The sequence below is a fragment of the Dermacentor variabilis genome, chromosome 5 (genome assembly GCF_050947875.1).
Source record: "Dermacentor variabilis isolate Ectoservices chromosome 5, ASM5094787v1, whole genome shotgun sequence".
NCBI lineage: Eukaryota > Metazoa > Arthropoda > Arachnida > Ixodida > Ixodidae > Dermacentor > Dermacentor variabilis.
The window spans coordinates 31360528-31377854 of NC_134572.1; the positions used below are offsets into that span (position 1 = coordinate 31360528).

The 17327-nt window shown below is 46.1% G+C and overlaps 1 protein-coding gene across 2 annotated transcripts; it reads right to left on the minus strand.

The window, feature by feature from the left end:
* Nucleotides 1–441: 441 nt before the first annotated feature.
* LOC142582407 (juvenile hormone acid O-methyltransferase-like) lies at nucleotides 442–13216 on the minus strand. 2 transcript variants are annotated; one of them, XM_075692097.1, is made up of 5 exons: nucleotides 12765–13216; nucleotides 6513–6817; nucleotides 3274–3567; nucleotides 1179–1335; nucleotides 442–730 (listed from the first exon to the last, which is right to left on the minus strand). In XM_075692097.1, the coding sequence occupies exons 2-5, from the start codon at nucleotides 6792–6794 to the stop codon at nucleotides 552–554; spliced, it is 912 nt and encodes a 303-aa protein (XP_075548212.1). In that variant the 5' UTR covers nucleotides 6795–6817; nucleotides 12765–13216; the 3' UTR covers nucleotides 442–551. The 2 variants fall into 2 exon arrangements, with proteins under 2 accessions (XP_075548212.1, XP_075548213.1); XM_075692098.1 differs by lacking the exon at nucleotides 12765–13216 and adding an exon at nucleotides 7745–7770.
* Between the last annotated feature and the right edge of the window lie 4111 nt (nucleotides 13217–17327).

The following is a 17327-nucleotide window of genomic DNA, read 5'->3' on the forward strand; positions in this document are numbered from 1 at the left end:
CTGATGCGATGAAGTCGCCTCAGCAGACATACGGCGCATCTTCTTCATACGGTGGCCCATGAATAGGGTGTACTCGCTGTCAGAGTCCATGGCTTCTGGCGTTGAGCTCTCCCAGGAATCGAGCTTGTCCGAGCTTCCAAAGGCACGTCGTCCAAAAATTTGTGATAAAGTAGACGACTGACCTTGTTCAGGTGGTCGTGGGAACATCTTACTAATCCTTGATGAAATTATTCTCACGAAAACGGCAAGAACGTAAAAAAATGCATAACAGCGAGAGGCCCAGAGCACCAGTGAGCTCTGGGCTCTTCTTTCTCTTCCCCCCCCCCTATTGTTGAGTAGGTGACAAACATCCTACTGAACTCGTATCATAAATTCAGGGTGACTACCCCTTCTCTGGGCAAACTATGAGAGCGGTGTAAAACAATGTCAATGCTACACCAATGGCGGGAGCTTCTAAGCTTGAAAGTTTATTTGAACTCTTGGTCTTGTCAACAGCGGTGGATGTTGCAGACGCCGCACAAAAGTTTTGTGCCAGGTGTAACTGGCTCTTCTTAGCTCGACACTACTGGTTTGCGGGCGTGAATGACGCACCTAAGTTGGTGCGTTATGCCCGTAACCGAGAAGTTCACGCAGCCGTTTTGGAGAGCCAAGTTTCTGACAAACTCTTCCACTTCAGCCTGGTCTTCCTCTTTCATGTCCGGATATATCGGTACAGCGGCACACAGAGCACCTGCAGAGAGTTGAAATTTTTTTATTTTATTTCCTTAAGTGCATAAATGAGAGGTAATGCAGTTTCTCTCAGATTTCAAGAGCTAGGTAAAAGGCGTGATCATAACTAAGCAATATACTCATTTTTTTGTTACCAGAAAAAGCGTTCTAAAAGCATCTCCTCTACAGCCACAGAAGCCACTGTAATGAAGAAAGAATGCCAAGAAGGGCTGGTCGGTTGTGTTCCTAAAAAAAATAAGGCAACAAGAGACATCTCTACAATAAGAACCTGTCGTTATGTAGTGAAACACACACACAAAAAACAAACACTCAGTTTAGAGAAAAACAGACAACACAGGGCCTGCAGGGACTAATGCGTTGACTTGCCGAAAAGTGTGCCCTGTATGTGTTCTGTCTCATCCACTGATTTCATGCTCGGAAGTATTTCGAGGGAGGCCTGTGATACGTACGCACTTCTAGGTCGATTTCGGGGCTCCCGACCTGCAGAGGCACAACTTCACACGACAGCGCCATCAGGCTTGTTGATGCGACTAGTCCTTCGAGTTTTGATACCATGGTGTCAACGTCGTAAAGCTCCCAGGACTCCGGGAGAGCAGATTTGAGAACCTGTCATGGAAAGCGAAATTTGGTACAACATTTATAATCACATGACTGGTTCGTTTTTATTAAGGTTCGGTGCGTGGCATAATGCTTATATGTATACAGTATAAGCATTGTGTAGCACACAATTTCAAATTGAGCGTTTCATTGTGTCTGATATCGTGTATACATATATACGTGTATATATACATATATATACATATCGTGTATATCGTGTATACGGTCAATTAGTACATGACCGGGGCTGTTGGAGAAATATGGGAGAGGCCTTTGCCCTGCAGTGGGCGTAACCAGGCTGATGATGATGATGATACAGTGATTCTTGTTGGTTATGGCAGTGTTGCGAAGCCTGCACGCGGAAAAATGCCGAAGAGTTTTGGTTATAACGCTGAACAAGTCTATATTCAGCAGCTGGCATCCGGTCCTGTCAGCAGAAGAAAGTAGTTAGGACTGGTTGCGTCTAGCGGGGTGTTTGGCCGATTCAAAATATAGCCGACAGCCGGCATAAGGGCCACCATGGCCCGCACCATCCTGAGTACTACGCCTTACTAAGGTGACAGGGAAAGGAGCGGAGTCACAGTGGAATAAGACTGCATGTGCCTTGATCCAGGTGAGATTTTAAGGGTGCAAAGCAGGGTTAAGGAGGAAGCGGGATAAAGGAAGGACAAAGACCGAGTGGAACGTGTGGCTGCTGGTCCGAAGCAACGTGGTGGGCTTGTGCAGCGTGTTTCTGAAACCACTGTAAATTGAGCGCTATTTCCTTCCGATTGTCTGTGCGAAGCTCAGTATAAACCACCTAAATATTGGTTGATAAAGTATCTGATTTGTGAATCGGCTACACACTTGAACTCGTTCAACATACAACAAAATATATTAGACAGTCGTCCGTGCAAGTTTACTGACTTATACGTGAAACTTTGTCTGTGAACTTGCATGAAAGACTGTTCCTCGTCCATCGTGTAAGTGTATCGGCGATGATATATCGCCAAAAATGTGCGTGGGCACAAATAACGAAGACAAGTTCTTACACCTAAACTGTGTAACATATTGTCCTATGGCATTTTTTAGCTTCCTTAAACCCAATGCACCAAGGCATGAGAAAATTAGTTTAAGACGGCTTCTTCATGGGCATTATAATGCTTGCGGTGGCCTCTTCTTGGGCCTATAAGGGATATCCTGGAAAGGAACGTATGCCGCATTCCAGGACGTGTTCTCCATTCAACCCAAGAATGGGAATGGCATAGCCACACATCATTCTTTTTAGCTTCTGTGTGAAAAATATTTAAATTAGGTGCTCTCGTGGTACCCTTGATGTCAATAGAGTGTAGGTATGTTTCTTCCAGTGGTTCATCGTCATAAAAATTACAGAAGGACGAGAAGCACGATGTCTTGCCTATTCGATAACCACCGCAGTGCACCACTTGATGGAGCCGACGCTTCTGTCTATGAATATAGGATGAAGTCCACACAAAAGATGCTATCGGGCTTTAGTTGTCATCGAAATAATACAAGATTTCTTCCTCTTAATGCTTAACATGGAAGTAAAGTTGTACTTCGGGTGTTTAATGTAGAGTTTTCCCCATTTACTTCCGCTTGTCCAGCAGTTCAAGAAAGATAGAAAGGAGTTACTTCGTGACCTACAAGATATGAGTATCCCACACGGGTGTTTTCAAGGCCCTCAAGGGCACGGGGCAATTAGAAATATAGTTTGTCGATTGTTTGGGACCCTCAGAGAAAGAACTGATGAACGTTTGGTGAAGCACGACTGTACACTAACAACGTGAAAGACGCTAGTGTGGGCCAGCTGCATGTCAAGGTCGCCGGGCATGCTGCGACACCTGCCATCGCCACCAACACGACCACCAAAGTTTGCCCCACCCATCAATTCAGCCATCGCTTTATCATGTAATCTCTACCGCACCAGCCTGTAGGCCCGTCACTCACGTGTTCGTGCCTTTTCCACTTGCCGGACGCAATCATGGCTCGTAACACCTGCTGCGGTGCAACGCGTGGGTTGAACACCACCAAGCACTCTCCCCCGGGGGCCGTTAGACGCTCCAGGTTCCTGAGAGCGGCCGCCTTGTCGTTGATCCAATGCAGCGTTAGGAAGCAGCATACGCGCTCGAAGAGACCTTCGCGCTCGGCAAACGCGGCCACGGCTTTGTCATTTGCGATGTCGAGAAGGCGGTACGCAATCTTCGGATGGGCATAGTTTCTTGCGGCGTGATCCAGCATAGCCTGCGAGGAGGCAACAGTTTGCAAAGATTATGAGCTGTGTTAAATTGATCTATCGATGAACTAATTGAGTGACCTAATCAGTGATGAAAATATGCCTTACAAATTGCATCCTCTAGGAAACAACTGCGGATTTCTATCGATCAATGCATCAAGTCATTTATTGTCCAGGTTTGCGTCACTCAGAAGGTCGATCATTCAATTGATCAACCTTGATCAATTATTTCATATAACTTTCCGATATTTTGAGAAGTCCAATATTATTGGAGTCAATCGATGAATTATTTAATTTATAAAATAATCATACTCCAATCGTATTATAAATGCATTGAGGATCCGGATCGCCAATATACGAGGCAGCAGTATATCGATCCACGTGCGTCATGTGTGATAACCTTAACGCGTAGGTGGAAAGAAAGCTGCTTGGAATAACAGCCAGTAACGCTGGTCAGAAGCTAAGGTATAGTAGTTTTTACTCAATATGCATATTTTGTAGCGCGATTCTCAAGTTGCAAGGTCTGCACTGTTTCAAATGAGTACATTGCAAAAAAAGAAAAAAGAATCACTACAGATTGCATTTACTGCTTATAAGAAGTTCCACTAATAGAAATAGCCTTACATAATTTTCAGGCATCTTGCAGTGCGAATATAGCTCCAGCACTCTGAAGGACAAACTTTGGGGACTGCCCATAGTCCTGATAACGTTCATTCTGCGGCGGCATTGTTAACGCGATTGCGTTAAGGGCCCCGTGTCGCTGAAGATCCGGCGTCGGTGGAGTTGCCCGTGAGCGAAAAAAGTTCACCAACGACTACAATACTCTAATGCGAAATTTCAGCTCAGCTATACACGCGTTTTGATTTCGTGATATATTGAGGCAAATGATTTGAGAGAGAGATGTAGCAGAGTCGGCGATCGTCGAAAATCGGATCTCCGGGTCAATCGCGTCAGCTCTTATATATGACTCGTCGAAGGTTACAGTGTAATCGCTGGTGCCACTTGGCTTCAATAAAGTACCACGCAATTCGCGTCGCGCATACGATCAGATTACAGAACAGTCTAAAACCACGAGGATCGAAACAAGCGCGAACGAGACCAAACCAAGCAAAGCAAGCAAGCATAAGTGAGAGCTGACCCGAGGAAGCTATAGTGCAGTCGCGATCAGTTTGAAGGTGATCACTCGAGCGGCGACTGAAAATAGGAGCAGCGCCACATTACGTCATCGCCGTCAGTCGAGAAGGACGCATCAGATAGCTCCCCTCTCTCTCTTTTGCTGTTCGCTGAGCAGCTGTCACTCCCGTCGCCCTTCCCGAGACAACCTGCGAATTCATTTCGATTACCAGCTTTTGCACAGAGGCGTCATTGTTAGCCAAGATATACACGAGACATCGACGCACAGACATCATTGCCATGACAAGGAAACAAACAAAAATGTTGCGAGTTATTCTTGTGGGTGACAGTTGCAGCCTGGAAGACCATAAAAGGGGAAGAAGGCAGCGAATTTTTATCATCGCAGTTCTGAAATCGGCCGCTATGCTGTTTGGAAGGCCCGCCGGTCGATGCTCGCGCGATCACTTTCAAATTGATCGGTCCGGCTGAGACAAGGTATACTAGTACGCTTCGATCGGTCTGGCGGGTTTCCCGCGCGCATGTTCGTTTCCCGCGCGCACGTCATTGAAGGGGCCGCTCGCATTGGTTTTCGCCATTCGCGGCTCGCGTCTTTCATCTCCTGCTCCGCGTTGACTTTTCAATCTTTTCCTGTGCTCGTTCGCTCAATTACGCCGCCGACACCGCTGCTGCCGACGCTTCCCGCAGGAATGGGCGATAGGAGCTCCGCTCTAAAAAGGCCGTATATATATATGACACGCCTTGCTGTACGACATGCGGTATATGCGGGTTATGTTGCCACACCATTCTATCCCTAAAGCATCTCATGCCTTGTCTTACAGTCTTTACAAATGAGCAGAACGAGAACAAGGTACGAGCAGGAACAAACGTTTCGACAAGTGGGCTTGTCTTCTTCAAGGCGACGTATGCTTTCCTCAGCACAGTGTATACAGGTAGGGTTCTCCTAAAGGGGAGAAGAGGTAAGGCGGGTGGGCGCGGAACTACCCAGGGTGTGTAAGCGGCGAGGGTGTAGAATTTAAACGAAAATTGTGCTCTTCAACGTCGGTAGAGCAATTCCTGACAGTTATTCCTCCGAATTGTGAGAATGGCTGCCCGAAAACAAGTGGCATGAAACAAAACACCGAAAGCGCATGTCTTCTCAGACTTAAGTATTAAACTTGCGAAACAATAAAAAAACCTGAACATTATGTAATTGTCTTGGCGCGCCTGTACATACCCTCAGAGTTCGGCCCACGCAAGAGGCCGCGTTTCTTCCAGAAAATTTCCCTTCGGGCACAGCGTTCGCCGCCAGCGTTTGCCGGTGAACATTACGGTTACATACATATGTGCCAGAAAGCGTGATAAGCAGTCAGGGATCTTTGAATACTATCGCCCTCCCCTCCTAAAGGCGAAGAATAACGTCCTCTAAAGTATTATTTTTCTTTTTTTTTACTCATAACATTTTGCATCATTTGGGACGTATCTTGCCCCCAAAGAATACTCCCCATCTGTCATGCGTTCCTTTCCTTCATATGACGCTGCGCCCCGCGCACTTCGAGCTCACGAACGCCATGCGTGTTGTCAGCGTGACTTTGCACTCTTGGCGATAAAGAAGCGAGCGCAGAGTTTCAAGAAACCGAACGCAAGCAAGAGACATGACGATAATCCTTTGTAGTCGGGATTCAAACCAAAGTGTGTTAAATTCTTTTCGAGTGCACGTTCAATTCAGCAAAGAAAAAAAAATTTAAGTACAACACGGTCGCATGCAGTATCACTAACAAGCCCAGCTTAATACCTTGCCAAGGGCGATTAACTTGCAAGCAACAGCTGTACTCTTCTTTACCTGTGAGAAATCGGCCGCCACCAGTCTTCGCAAGGACGAAGGTGCGTGCGGGAGCAAATAGTTCTTCGTGAACTTTCCTGGACCACAGCCGGCGTCCAACCACTGGCGATCCGCACACTGAGCACCGTCCTCGACCGCAAAGAAAGAATCCTTGTATCGCTCCAGAAACACCTTCATGGCCTCGCGGTTGTGGTGCATGAAAGCGTCGTAGTAGGCTGACACTTCCTCGGCGTCGAACACCATCTCCGTGGACTGCCGCTTGTCTTTCGCAGGCACCGACATTTTTACCGGTCGTCACTTCAGTTCTGCGTAAGTGCCACATTGGCAGCATGTACATTTTCTTATGTGACACAGTGTTAGAACGGGCATGGAAGCCCGCTGAATCAGCTGAACTTGACAAAAACATAAAGCAAGCATATACGCACTTCACCGAAAACAGATGGTATGAGTGCCTGCGTTACTGCAATAACCATTCCCTAGTCTATATATCTACATAACATTCGAGATTGCTGTCCCTTTCGTTTCTTTTTTCCTTGTTCTGTTAAGTTTAGGGTCTACCAACCCGCTCAACAGAATAATTTAAGCGAGTCGGAGACACCACTCCAAAGCGGCCTAGCTGTTGAGCTGTTGCTCTTTCTGTTGTCTGGCGATATCTAAAGAAAAATGAAAAAGGAAAGAAAAAATTCCCAGTTCCGTCTGAAAGGCGAAACACCGATTGCGATTACAAATTAGTACATAGCTGTACCAAGTAAGAATAGTAGCTTTATCGGCCGGATAACCTTCTAAACATTCGCTTGCTAAATAAATTAACCATTACAGAATCCTTAAGCGAGACTCAACGAAGACGTAGAAAGAAACACTCACACGAAAACAGCGCTATCATTGTGCGTCTGCTTCTTTCTACGTCCATGTTCAGTTGCACTTACACAATCTATCATAGATTCAAACCAACTAGCCCGTCAACGTGTTTTCCCTAAATTAACCAGCACGGTGTCCCGCGCACATAGGTAAACATGAACATACATCGCTCGGTGACAGCGGAAAGTGTCTGTGAAAATGCTAGAGTAACAAATCGCGGCAACAGCCACCAGCGAATTGACCTCCGTGCATATGTCGCTTTAACGCGTAGGAAGGGTAGGGAGCACAGCGTATACGAAGCTACCGGCCCTACGAGCACACTCTGCAAAAACATTGCAGATCGCTTTCAAGATGAGGCTCGCGCGGGCACGCACTTTGGCCACGTCGCAGACCGCTTCCAAGACACACGAGCGCCGGCAACGCGTCTACGGCATACGCCACAGGCGTCTGCTACGGCGTTCGCCATGCGAACGCCGCAGCAGCCGCCGCGGTTATCTCCGGTCTGTAAAGTGCGGCGGGAGAGAAGGACATCGAGGCCGCGTAGCAGTCGTGGAGAAGAACGCCCCTCCTCCCTCCATTTCCTCGCGCGCCACAGGAGAGGGCACGCATCCTGGCCGCGTTCCTCGCTCTCGCTCGTGCACGCGGGATTGAACCACGTGCGCCGGCTCACCCTGACACGCTTTCGCTCATACAGAATCTCACGGCGAAGGCGGCGGCAAAATTGCGGCTGGAGTGTCCATTTAGTAGCTGTCGCAATAAAAAAAAAACATTGTCTGCAGTCCATGCTGTGAAGGTGGTTCGACAGTGAAGAATCATTCTAGCTGTAAATTACAGCTAGAATGATTACCTCTTGTGGCGTAGGTTGAAATAATTCACGTGCCGGCATTCGCGTGTACTTTACCTAATTATTAGCCTACGATGTTTCGACAGCCTGCGACTTTGCTTGCGCCCCTACTTCGTGCACCTACAAAGAGTGGATCAGAGAGAAGAGATATTCGCCGCGCCTCCTATGCACGTTGCTCTCCAGGAGTTCTCACAGTACGTGACCTTCCCACAGCACAGTCACATCACAGATTAGTTGCTAGGCGGGTTTTCTACGTAAGAAAGTGTAATTACGTCACTGCCTGCTTCGTATGCTACAGTCAAGCTGCCGTTGCCCCGGAAGGCTGCGCAACAGTAATATTTACCGGCAAACGTAGGCGGGGAGCGCTACGTGCTTCGCACTGCCTGTAGGCATAGGAGCGCCTTATCATCTAACATGTGGTTCATTTGCTTGTTTTGAGCTACCTCTTTGCTGAAAGGTATGCTAATCCGTATGTTGTATGCATGATTCCAGGTAATCTATGTACCGGTCGCTTCACCTAAATATTTAGGCAGCCATTTCATTTGGGGGTATGAACCACAAACCATAATAGTTTTCTGTTAACGTTGCACTTCAGCCATATTAGTCAAGTCAAGTCAGTTTTAATTACATCATTATGATGTGGGTAGGCTCAGGCAAAAAGCGAACGATTTTCGCTTGAGGAAGCCCGAGCCCCCCCTACATGGCGTACAGCAAGGTCAAAAGTTTTAAAATAAAGTACAAAATCCACACACACTACATAAAGGAATGTAATACAAGAAATTCAGAACAGTCGATATAAACTCTTGGTACATGCTCATTAATACACAATGCATAGGCGTTAACAGAGATACAAATGTCATTCGTGTCAGACTTTAATGCAAAGGGAATACAGCGGCTTACAAAAAAATGATTTCTTAGAGTTTGTGTACTAGATGTTTCAAGAGAAAAACGTTCAAATATGAATTTATTTAGTAACCTTGGAACTGCATGACGCATCATCTGTCGACCATGTTCTGTACGGCAAAAGGGAATGGTCCAACGTTCGTGTTTTCGAAACGAGTATGGCGTTGAGTTTGCTTCGAGGGATGACAATGCTATCAAGAAGTTGTCATTGTGAAAAATGGATTTTTTATATCTTACGGCTAAGAAAAATTCGTGTAGCTTATGAAAGGGTATGATTTTGAATCGCTTAAACAATTCTTCGGTGTGTGCGAGGTAGTCAACATTTGCTATGTAACGTACTGCTTTCTTTTGCAGCATGTGTATTTTGTGCAGGTTAGTTTGAGTAGTAGTGCCCCAAACAAGGAAACAGTAGTTAACATATGACATGAATAATGTGTTGTATATTATTAAATTAATCGATACAGGTAGATAGGAGCGAAATTTCGCGAGCATTCCGACGCACTTTGATAAATTGGTTAAAGTGGAGCTAATATGAGGGTCCCAGCTCATGTTCTTGTTAAAGAAAATTCCTAGTGTTTTTACTGTGTCTACTACCTCTATAATAGAATTGTCTATTTTTAGCCTAATGTCTGATGTAACGATGTTCTGCCGGTAATGAAAAAGTACCGCTTTTGTTTTCTTACTATTTATTATCAAGGAATTTGCTGCGCTCCATGATTTCAACTTTTCTACTACGCTGTTTATGCTTGAAATGAGCAATGGAATGTTATTACCCCTAAACAAGAGACTCGTATGTCTGCATACAGAAGATATTTTGGAAGGTTGCTGATATCTGTTATGTATATAATAAACAGTAGCGGTCCTAAGATACTTCCTTGTGGAACTCCAGTGGTTATTGGTTGAAGGGTCGAAACGTGCTGATCTATTGTTACACATTGATATCGATGCTGTAGGTAGGACTTTAGTAGACAAGCTGCAGTGCCACGGATTCCATATCTTTCTAGCTTAGTGAGTAGTATTTGATGGTTTAGGCGATCAAAAGCCTTCGAGAAATCCACAAAAGCACCTATGCATATCTCCCTGTTTTCAAGTGCCTCGAGGATTATCTCTTTTTGCATTAGTAAGGCTGTTTCAGTGGACCTGTTTGGGCGGAAACCATGTTGTGATGGATTAATGAGGTTAAGCTTATTGCAAAAGTTCATGAGTCTTTTATGAATTATTCTTTCTAGGCCCTTAGAAAAAATCGGCAGAATAGAAATAGGTCGATAGTTGGACATATCGTTTTTATCGCCACTCTTGAAAAGTACAATTACTTTGGATATTTGCATTAATTTGGGGAAGCAACCTGTTGATAACGCCAGATTATATATATAAGTCAGTAGGAGGGCAATAACATTCAGCACATATTTAACTGGAATAATTTGTATGCCATCAATATCGCGTGATTTGCTATTTTTCAACGAGTTGAAGCTATTACATACCTCGCGTTCATCTGTCGGATCAAAATAAATGCTGCGATTATTCCTAGGAATAGTGCTGCTCAGAGATTGAGGGTTTTGAGAACTGCTGACAACATCTTTAAAAAATTTGTTAAATGCTTCGGCAAGCTCTGTGCCATGTATGCGGCGGCCCTGAAAAACGAGATCTTTGACAACTGGCGACGATGGGGTTCTGTTTAGCAACTTGTTTAGTTTTTTCCACACGTCTGCACTATCCTTACAGGATTCCTGTTGGAACTGATGCTGCAGAAAGCGCCGCTTTTCATTTCTCATGAAGGAATTCAGCTTATTTCTATATTGCTTAAATATTTTCAAATCTAAAAGTGACTTCGTTTTGACAAACTTTTTATATAATCTACCCTTCTTTTTTATTCGTTTTAAACACTCACGGCTGATCCATGGCTTTCGGTTGTTATGATGTGGCTTTAAAATAATTTCCCTAAATTGTTCACAGTAAATGCGCTTAAAAATGGATATGAATGTTTCATATGCCTCATCTGCAGTGTCACAATGGAATACACCACCCCAGTTTTCATTCACAAGACTCGAGTAGAAAGATTCCAAAGTTACAGGGGTGATGTTCTGGATATTTACTGTCATCGAAGTTTGCGCATGTGTTCTTTTATCTTCACATTCAACAAAAAGGTATATCGGAAAGTGGTCGCTTATGCCATTACATACAACTCCTGATATTACATTTTTTACATCAATGTTGGTGATAAAAAGGTTGCAGTTTTAGTAGTGATAGCATGACCATTTGCTTCTACTGCCAAAAGAAAGGTCTCTTGCGCAGGGCAAGGTTTTAGCACATCAATGTTGAAATCACCCGCAAGTAGTAATTCCAAATTATTTACAATCACGTAGTTGAATAGCAATTCAATGTGGGAAATGAATTTATTGAATTGACCGTTTGGCGGTCGGTAGATCACACAGTAGATGTATTTTCTTGATTTCAAGCATAGGCATTCAAAATCTTCAGTCAATAGAGACAGTTCAGGAATTATTTCACATTCTAGATTATTTTTTGATGAGGATTTCAATTCCACCACCTTGTTTATTAGGTCTGTTTAGGAAGAAACTATTATATCCATCACGCCTGTAAACCTCTGTATCCGATGAATACCACGTTTCAGTCAACATTATTACTTCGAAGTCAAAAACAAATTAATTTAGAAGAATAGAAAGCTCGTCTTCTTTATGCCTCGCTGATCTAATATTTAGATGAAAAGAGCTCAAGCCGATTTTCCTCGATGTATTAAATGTGGTGTTTATGTCGTGCGGAGACTGAGCCATTTTACAGGCGAGATGCAAAATTTAAAAAAGTGAAGACACTTAAACCATTTTTTCCACGGCTTGAGCATTGCGAAGGTACAGAATCGATGACGATTCATCCTTCCGTGCAAGAACCCTACCATTGCTTGTCCAGACAAATTTCCACCCTTTTGCTTTCTTTTGTTCAATAGCCATGCCAAGTACTCGTTTTAGTGCTGGGCATAGGTGTTCGTTGATGAACAGGGGCGAGTTTGGTGAAAAACCCAGGTCCTCAGTTGATAGGCGCATTTTACGTGCTTTTTGGAGCACAGCGTCTCGCTTGGGACGGCTTTTGAACTGTACAACGATATTCGGTACAGTGTTGGGTTTTTTTGCAGGGACGCGATGACAAATTTCAATGTCGCTTTTCGCAATAGGCTCCTTTAAAGCCTCCCCTATTTTATCAAGAGCATCAGGAAGGTTTTCATCTTCAGAGAAAGGGATCCCTTTAATCTCAAGGTTCCGATTCCTTGAATACTGCTCCGAGAAAGTCACTCGATCCTCGAGCTGTAAAACTTGCGTTCTGAGCGCTTGGCATTCTTCTAATAACTTTTCATTAGCCGCTTGGAGCTCTTTGTTTACTTTTGCCAGCTCATCACGTTCTTTCTTTCTGTCCTCGAATTCTTTATTGAAAAATTCGAGACTTGCCTTGACTTCCCTTAGGTCTTTTCTTAGATCCCGTTCAAGTTTAGTTTGAAATTCGCGCATTTCCTTCCTAAGTTCAGCAGATTCACTCATCTCAAATGCAACAAAAGAGTGCACACAAGCAACGGCGTTGGCAGCAGTTTGGCCAGAAAGGACAGAAATGGCACTTCACTGTATGGAAAACGTTCTAACCTGCAATGATAGCGGACAAGATTTAGATGGTCTCGTCAGGCTGCCCTTGCTGCTGCCAAGTGATTCCTCGGTGAAAGCGTGGCCCTTTTTGTAGCAGGCGCTTCCCTGGTGGACGTGACGTCACCGGCGTACTGTCGTCGTCACGCTGCCTGCCTTCCTCGCCGACGGTTGCTTCCTACACCGATGAATACTGGCCGCGCACTTGATGCTGCAATGATAGCGGACAAGATTTAGATGATCTCGTCAGGCTGCCCTTGCTGCTACCAAGTGATTCCTCGGTGAAAGCGCGGCCCTTTTTGTAGCAGGCGCTTCCCTGGTGGACGTGACGTCACCGGCGTACTGTCGTCGTCACGCTGCCTGCCTTCCTCGCCGACGGTTGCTTCCTACACCGATGAATACCGGCCGCGCACTTGATGCTGCAATGATAGCGGACAAGATTTAGATGGTCTCGTCAGGCTGTGTGTGTGTGTGTGAAGTGATTTTTGGAAAGGAAACGGAAGAGATGAGTGCAGCGCCGTAACTGTCTCTCACAGGAGGACACCTCAACAGCACTGCACGGGGAAGGGGGAATGGGAAGAAAAGGATGAAGGAGAGAAAGACTGGACGAACGTGGGAAGGGGGAAAAAAGAATGTGAGTGCGGGGCTCACAGCCGCGCTCTCAAGTGCGTCGCATTGCAGTAGTCTAGCAGTGCCGAGAGAGCATGCTTCACGATGGACGAGTGGGCTGCAGGGAATAGCAGCGCGGTCGCCGTATCGTAAGTCAGTCCCAGTCGCCGATAGACTGTACACAAGTCCGTGCGCTCCACATCGAAGGCAGGGCAGCGAAGTAGCAAGTGGTCGAGCGTCTCCGTATCGGCGCAGTTGCTGCACGCGGGGTCGCCAATTCCCTGCAGCCTGTGCGTTCTAGCAGCCGTCCTGTAGCAGCCGACGCGCAGGCGAAGCAGGAAAGAGCGGTCCGCCCGGGAGAAGCCCACGCGGGACGTCAGGCTGCCCTTGCTGCTGCCAAGAGAGCACAGCGTATACGAAGCTACCGGCCCTACGCGCACACTCTGCAAAAACATTGCAGATCGCTTTGAAGATGAGGCTCGCGCGGGCACGCACTTTGGCCACGTCGCAGACCGCTTCCAAGACACACGAGCGCCGGCAACGCGTCTACGGCATACGCCACAGGCGTCTGCTACGGCGTTCGCCATGCGAACGCCGCAGCAGCCGCCGCGGTTATTAGACAGTTTTTAGTACTGCGTACGTAGCGTACGCAACGGCGTTGCGTACGTAAGATCGCTGCGTTCTGCAAACTGCGCATGTGCAGAACGCAACACAAACGGCACGAGATGCGTACGCGGCCGCTGCGTACGCACGCATCCGATTCTTGCGTGCTTACGTAGGGAGTCTTGCGTGCTGCTCTCGTGGTTCTCGTTCGTTCGGGAGAGCGCGAGACAAGAGTTTCGAAAAATGGCGGTGTCGAAGGCGACCAGCGGAAGACTGTTCTTTTCCGTGGCGTACGACTTGGCTTTGCTGCGCGAAGTAAACGCACAGAACCCTTTCCAGGATCCTGCAAAGTGGGAATGTATAACCAAAAATATGAATTTCGCTTTTACGAAAGTATTCAGCGTGCGCTGTTTGCGCGAAAGGCTCGACCTACTCTTGGAGCAGTTTGTCGCAAATGACCGATCCAGCCCCAGAAAGCACGTACTCGGTTTTTATTTTTCTCGGTATGATTCGTGCATTTCAAGCGCATTAAAAGTAGAGTCTCTTAAAGGGCCTGAATATATTTCGTCGAAGCGGGAACGCGCCCACACGTTACATCATGTGAGCGAGATCAACAGCGTCTAGTTTAGCCGAACGTTCGACGTACTGGCAGGTACGGCCAATGCGTTCCGACGCGCCAGGCGTCTAACACTCGCCCTCTTACGTACGTAGGCATTTCGCAGTACTAAAAGCCCCCACGCGAGACGCGCTCCTACGTTCCGCAAAGCCCTTGCGTGCTGCGTACGTATTGCCATGACGCAGTACTAAAACTGTCTATTAGCATTATGATAGCCGCTGTACCAAACGCATTGAATACACCAAGCTGCGCATGTGTGGGCAGCGGTGCAAGCCTGTTAACGCACTGCGCAGGCGCCAACATTTGGAAGGCAGCTATTCCTCTAGTGCCTACACCTGCTGAAACTAGCCCCCTTAACGGGCACCTTGGCGCTGCCAAGGTGCACATTAGCAGCGACCCCAGGAAGTCACAATTATTCTAGAGTACCTACTATGGCGTGCCTCATCCCATGGTAATTTGGCACCTCAAAAACATGATTTTATTTTCATCTTACGAATGTTCAAGGCCAGGGCTTCGCGTTTGAATAAGGATTCAAGATGTGCGCTTAAATTTGCAGGCGTGTCGGCAAAAGGGCGCGGTCGCTCGTTCCCAGTGCGCTAAGACAGACGCGCATTTGACACCGTTTACTTTTCAATTGCTGCAATGCCTGGGCGGGGACTCAATGTCACGAGGAATCTTTTTTTGTGTAGAAAAAAAAAATACACCACACAAGACATACGCTGCTTTAAAAGCGCTTATCATTCATTTTGCCACATCGACCACAAGTGGTCGATGTGGCATGGGCACTTTATCGAATACGCAAGTTTATTAAAGGTGAGTAAACTAAATACAACTGAGTAATTATTTGTCAACAATGAATAAAATAGACATGAGTTGTGTGAGCAGCCCCCGTACACAACGTATAGTGATTACCGTTCACGTAAAGCCTTCCGTTTTTCTGTTGTCTTTTATTTTCGTATATATTCATTGCGACAGCCTGTACAGTATGACGGCTAGATGCGCAAGTGTGCCATCCTAAGTGGCACGCTTTAAGGCGATCTGAAGGCGATCGTGATCGCGTCTACCAAGCACGATGTGCGAGTACGTCTCTTCTTGCTCGATGTTGAACTTGGGCTGCTGAGCTAGTCGTGCTGCAGGCTGGAGAAAGTGAAGAACAAATTAAATTCCTCCATTATACAAGCCTCCTCGCAAAAGAAGATTCGCAGGGTAACTTTGACTGCGCGTGATCAGGAGGTAGTCTTACCTCGACAATTCCTATAGTACGTACAAAAAAATATTTTCGTCTGTATTTTCATCTGATTTGCAGTGTTTCAAAGGAAAACAAATGAATAGCTACCGTCGTCTAGCAAAATATTTGTTTCATTAAGAGAATCAAGGGAAATAATCGTACTTCAAAGAAGTAATGATTATGTTTGCAGCTTTATAATTTTTTACAGAAACCATATTCCAAATGTATTAGTAGTGCATCCACTAGGTGGTTAATACCAGGGGAACTTGATATGTTTAGCGTTTTTTTTTTAAATTATACGGGATGATTATAAAGCTTAATTTTTCCCGGTATGACATCAACGGCTCGCTCCATAACTCTATCCAAGCTTCTATGGTGCGACATGCGGACAACACCCAACACCGGCTTGAGCGCCTCCATAGAATTGACGTAGGTTTGCGATTGTGGCTTCCACTTTGGTTGCGTAGAGGCCAGGGAACGCTCATCCATCGATTACGACTCGGTGTGGCGTACACCCACCGACACCTTCACAAGATTGAATGAGAACGAAACCCTGAGTGTAATGTCTGTCACACTCCCGAGACAATACGTCACATACTTTGCGCGTGCCTTCAATATGCGGCCAAGCAAAGGGCACTTAAGTCTAGTGTTGACTGCATGGGCTGCCACCCCTTTTTGGGAGAAAACCTTTTGGACGCGGGGCAAAGGCTTGACCATGCCCAACGCGCCACAATATCACTCTTGAACTTTCTATGCGAAAGTGGTTTAGACGGTCCTCTTTAGAACCTGTGAGACGGGAAGATGGTGCGAAATCTGTTTGCGTGATGACGTTTTGGTGTGGACCAGATTGTTCCTGTGTGTATTCTGTGTAAAGCGCGCATCTGCGTATTCACAACGTGTAAATACTAGCTCATTGTACCGTATCATAATCACCTACCACCTACCTTTCCGTGCACCTCCCACTTCCCCTTACCCCTGTGAGGAGTAGCATGCTAGACGCACGCTGTCCACGACGACCTCCCTTCCGTTCTCTTCATTAAATTCTACTCTTCCTCCGATACATATGTTCGTCTATGGTACACTTGCAATACTTGTAGTAAAAAGCGACAGCAAATAATGTAATCTTCAGTAGGCGAATACAGTACGTCTCTCCGGGCTAGACAATCGTACAGATAAACCTCACGGAAGTTACGTATGTTTTTGCGGTTGTAAAGTTGTGCATTTGTATACTTGCTGCTTAATTGAACGGAAATGAGACATCCACCCAATCGTAGCAATCGCTACAAAGGAAACCAATATGGGTTCCTCGAAAGAAACACCTCGCAGCTGAAGAAAAATTCGTCCTGGTCCGGGACTCGAACCCGCGACCACCGCCTTTCCGCGGCAGCCGCTCTACCATCTGAGCTAACCAGGCGGCTAGCAGATGGCAGGGCTAAGTCGAATTTGGGAACATCTCAAAGCAAAGGCAAGAGTTTGACGTAATAGTTCTGCGGAAACCTGCAAGGTGGTG